The 5,105-nt window shown below is 28.3% G+C and overlaps 1 protein-coding gene across 1 annotated transcript; it reads left to right on the top strand.

Moving 5' to 3' along the window:
- Window positions 1-871: 871 nt before the first annotated feature.
- LOC129890749 (transcription factor MYB92-like) lies at window positions 872-2,501 on the top strand. The gene is made up of 2 exons (XM_055966236.1): window positions 872-1,197; window positions 1,805-2,501. Exons 1-2 carry the CDS (start codon window positions 932-934, stop codon window positions 2,499-2,501), a joined length of 963 nt encoding a protein of 320 aa, XP_055822211.1. The 5' UTR covers window positions 872-931.
- The last annotated feature ends 2,604 nt before the right edge of the window (window positions 2,502-5,105 follow it).

Here is a 5,105-nt window from a genome sequence, read left to right as displayed (position 1 = left end):
TCACATATATATTCTCTCTTGGAGAATGAATAAAGGAGAGTCAAGATTGTACAGTTCTTTTCAAAATCCTTTGAAACTATACATCATTAATATGAATATTATGATAAAATATGCACATTATTTATTATTTCATAAGGAAATTGCAAAGCCAATTGTGGAGAAATAAAGGTGAACGGAGAAATAGTAAAAAATGTTTTGGTAGCTTACCAAAACACATTTATAAAACAGTTACCAAAGATACATTTTCTGCAGAGATGACAAAATTAGCCCATAAAAATATAACACACCCGATTCGTTTAAATTTGGGTTAGTTCAGCCCATCAAAGATTGGCAGTAATGAAGCCCAAATTGACTTACTAGAAATCTTGTCAAAAATATTTTAAAAGAATTTTTTTTATTTGATATGTTATATATAACAGTAAGCAATTAAAACTTAGAAAGAATTGGGTTGGTTGGGTTATATAACCCGCTTTTTAGCACAATTCATTTCAGCTCAAAGTAATTTTTAGACGGATCAATCAATAACCTATCCATTAATTAACTCAATTAATTTTGACCACTAAAATTCAAACCAATTCCCCTATTTGACCCTAAGTTCCTGTGTCTATGAAATTGATACTATTACCTAATCCTTATTTTAATTCAACCAATATAACAACTTTCGTGGTTCTTCCTTTTGCTGAATTAAGAGCAAAAAGGTTCTTTTGGATGACTTTGTTACATTCCTTGCCGTGTCAATTGAAGCTTTCTCTATATTAATTAATATGACAAAATATGTTTGACCTTATGTAAGAAAAAATCATATCCATGCAATTATAAAAACGATCATTTCTTTGCTTTGTTATCTCATAAACTATACTTCTAAGTTTTAATTCTCTCTATCAAAGTCCCAAAATTACTATCTTTTTTTTTGGCCCCTTCATACTTATAAATGGGGAGGTATCCATGTTGTAAAGTTGATGAAGATTTAAAGAAAGGACCATGGACTCCAGATGAAGATGAGAAATTGATGGATTATATTACAAAAAATGGCCATACTAATTGGCAATTAATTCCAAAAAAAGCAGGTTTAAATAGATGTGGGAAAAGTTGTAGATTAAGGTGGACTAATTATCTAAGACCAGATATTAAAAGAGGAGCATTCTCCATTGAAGAAGAAGAAATCATCATCAACCTACATTCTCTTCTTGGAAACAAGTGAGTATATATTTCTCACTAATTTTTTTCTTCAATCTTGAATATCCTCCCCCCCCCCCCCCCACGCACACCTACCCCCACCCCTACCTAAGTGAGGAAAATTAGAGTTTAACTTATATATACAGGCAATTTAAACAATTTATACATCATTTATGTGTTTTAACCTTTCATAGAAATAATTTGCCTTAGTTTCTAGGTTGATTATCCTATTAATTCGGCTACTGATAGTCATGTACTCTCCTTTTGTTTCATTTTGTATGGTATCATTTCATTAATGACGTATTTAGTATAAAAATTACAAAAAATGACACTTTTTGATTTTTGGAAATACAATTTAACTTAAATTTTTTCATTTTACGCTTATTAACATCCTTTTATATGCACAAAGATATCCAGATATTCTTCTTTATTCTTTATTAAATATGTGTTGAATCTAACTACATCATATAAATTGATACGCAAAAACTATATTTTAAGTTATCTGATAGTACTATAATTTAAGTGATCTTTTTTGGTAGCAAATAATTTAAGTGATCTAATAATATGAAAATTCATTAATATTGTCAATGTATAAAATTAATCTCATGTATCAACTTTTCAATTGTAGGTGGTCAACAATCGCAACTCATCTCCCCGGAAGAACTGATAATGAAATCAAGAATTTCTATAACACACATCTGAGGAAAAAACTACTGAGATTAGGAATTGACCCCAGGACTCACAAACCAATTTCTGACCTCAATTTCCTCATAAATCTTTCTCATCAGTTTACTTCTAAACATAATATTAATCATCATCTGATGAATAATAATAATAATCCCTTAGCATATGCTCTTAGAGTACAAGCACGTGTCACGGAATTAGCCAAAATTCAACAACTATTACAAGTCCTGTTTGCACCCATAAATACAAATAATCCACTTTCTACCAATTTTGCAACAAGTTCAAGTCATGTTATAACAAATAATGTTGCTACCAACACCCAATTCTTGGATTCTTTGCTAGTAAATTCATGTGGTACAATACCAAATTTGGATAATTCTACTTCTTGCATTTCAAATTCATCAGAATTGTCCAATTATCAAAGTGAATTAAACTCAAAGGTGGATAATTTCGAAGGATTAAGCAACAGTTCATCAAAGAAACATTTAGATTATAACTCATTTCCATCACTAATTGCTCCTTCTTCTCCAGATCAAGCTGATAATGCTCATGTAATTAATCAAGATTATGATCCTAATACATTATCACACCTTAATCATGAGGGTATTGATGATTCCTTCTGGAATGACATTTTCCAATGATTTGTTTTTTCTTAAATTATTTATCTTTAGTTTAACTTACATGTTGTGATGGATTTACTTTTACTTTTTCTTGGAGTAATTTTGTTGTATTTAGTTGCTCTAGAATCTTGGTGGATTTTTTTATTTTATTTTTTTATGTGTACTGGGGAGGTTTTATTTTTGTGAGTAAATATTGTTAAGGACCACAATTTTATGAATGTTGTGTAATTTCCATGTGTACATTGTATATATATATATATCACTTTCGGAGTTGTTATTTCAGTTCTTTCATCTCATTTTTGTTTTTGGAATACTTTAAATAGTAAATAATATTGTTGAAATGTTTAAAAGACATATTCTAATTTAATAGACTTAAATCAACGAACTTAATTTACATCTTGAAATAATTATTGGAAAGGTTCTTCTGTTATTACATTTAGCTCATTGACATTCTTAGGATTAACAAGTTATCTCGTATTTATCCTTGGAATATAAAATGGGTGGATATCCAATTTTCTTGAGAACAAAGATATTTGTTCCTTAACTTTTGATTATAATTACAAACTATATTCTAATTGAAGTTTTGTCAATGGTGGACCAAAACTAGGAGATAATATTCAGATGGTTATTTAACTATGTCTATGCATTCTTTTCTCGGAAAGTTATACAAGATTGAATTTTAACTCAAAAGTTACTCAATTATGCTATATTCTCTCAAAAAGTCATTCAACTTTGAATTTTAAATTAAAAGTCACTCAACTATAAGTGTTTTACTTATAAAGTCACTTAACTATGAATATTTTACTTACAAAGTTACCTAATCTATTTGATTAATTTTTCAATTGAAATCTGCTGATATAAGTTTTTAATTTTAAACTAAAATTTTAAAATATAAAAAAGATATCCATTTAAACTATTTATTGAGAAATAATACGGGGAAAAATATTCATGCATCAGATTCCTTACGCAGAGGAGAAGAAGCGAAAGAGTCGGAGAAGAGAGGGAATAATTTAGGAGAATAAAGGTAAAACAAAATGGATTAATATTATATTTTTAGCGGGTTGGGAGTGGATCGTTTCAATAAATAGTTTAAATAAATATCTTCTTATTTTTTTAAATTTTGGTTTAAAATTTTAAAAAAAATTACATCAACAAATTTTAATTAAAAAATTGATTAAATAGGCTAAGTAACTTTGTAAGTAAAACACTTATAATTGAGTGACTGAAAAGTAAAACATTCATAGTTGAGCGACTCTGAGAGAAGAGTGCTTAGTTGAGTGACTTTTGAATTAAAATTCTAAGTTAAGTGACTTTCTAAGAAAAAAGTGAATAGTTAAGTTACCATTTGATATATTGCCTCTCGCATAACTGAATGTTTTTCAAATAATGAAGATAATATTAGATCAAATCATGAATAGAGAATATTTTTTAACTCAATTTTCAAATAACACCGAAGAAAAAATTAAAATAAGGGAAATGTAGCAAACAGTCAAAGCAGGCTAATAGTTGATGAAATTGAAACGAGAATCATGAAGATCATAACTCAACTCTCGACTCCGGTTCGAAACCAATCCCAACTCGGATTAACTTCTGACCTTGAACCCCGATCCGAGCTCTGAGACTCGACCCCAACCCTGACCCAAGTCTTGACTCTTGACCAAATTCAACTTCAAATCCTGATTCCGACCCCAATTTAGAATCATGCTCCCAATCCAAGACGAGTTGAGACAAGTTTGGATCATGTTCTCATTGATTTCGAGTCATTGACACAATTGGATCTAGGGTCGGTATCAAGAGTCGGGTCTTGGGCAATGGGTTGGATCTAGTGTTGGTTCCTACGTTGGGACTTAGGAGTCAAGACAAATCAACCTGAAATATTGATTATAACATCTTGATTTCACTAATTTTAACACCTAGATTAATAAAACAACGGAAAATGATAAAAAAAAAATGTTCTTAAACTATGTTAAATGAATAAAACTGTCCTTTATTTATAGTTTGGTCTAAAAATGTTGTTGCCGTCAATACTTTGATCCAAAAATGCCCTTATTGTTACTTAATGGATCAAAAATGCCCTTTTTTCCAAATAAATATATTATTCATTATCTTCTTGAACAAATTATTTTCCTATTACTTAATATTTTTTTATTAGCAAATGTTTATCCAACTTCAAAAAAAAAATTAAAATATTTTTTTATTATAATTATTTTTATCATTATCTAAATAAAAATTAAGAATAGATTTAATATGATCCTATATATGTGACATTCATTAAATGGTACATGAAATTATTCTATTTTGATTGATAAAATGAGATTAAGAAGAAGAAAAAAATATTTTCTATATTTTTATTAGTTAAAGTGGTTTTAAAAAAACAAGAATAGAGTTTTTTAAAAGTAATATTTTTATAATTTAGAACAAGATGTGTTGAAAAAGAAAAAAATAATATATTTATTTAGAAAATGACATTTTTGACCCATTTAGTGACAACAGAAGCATTTTTAGACCAAATTATCAACGACAGGGATATTTTTGGATCAAACTATTAATGACAATAATATTTTTGGCCTAAATTATAAATAAAGGACATTTATGTACGTTCATTTCACATAATTTAAAAGAGAT

This window comes from Solanum dulcamara, chromosome 5, assembly GCF_947179165.1.
Source record: "Solanum dulcamara chromosome 5, daSolDulc1.2, whole genome shotgun sequence".
NCBI classification, from domain to species: domain Eukaryota; kingdom Viridiplantae; phylum Streptophyta; class Magnoliopsida; order Solanales; family Solanaceae; genus Solanum; species Solanum dulcamara.
Note: the sequence above shows the minus strand (reverse complement) of the source record. Positions and strands in the feature narration are given on the sequence as shown.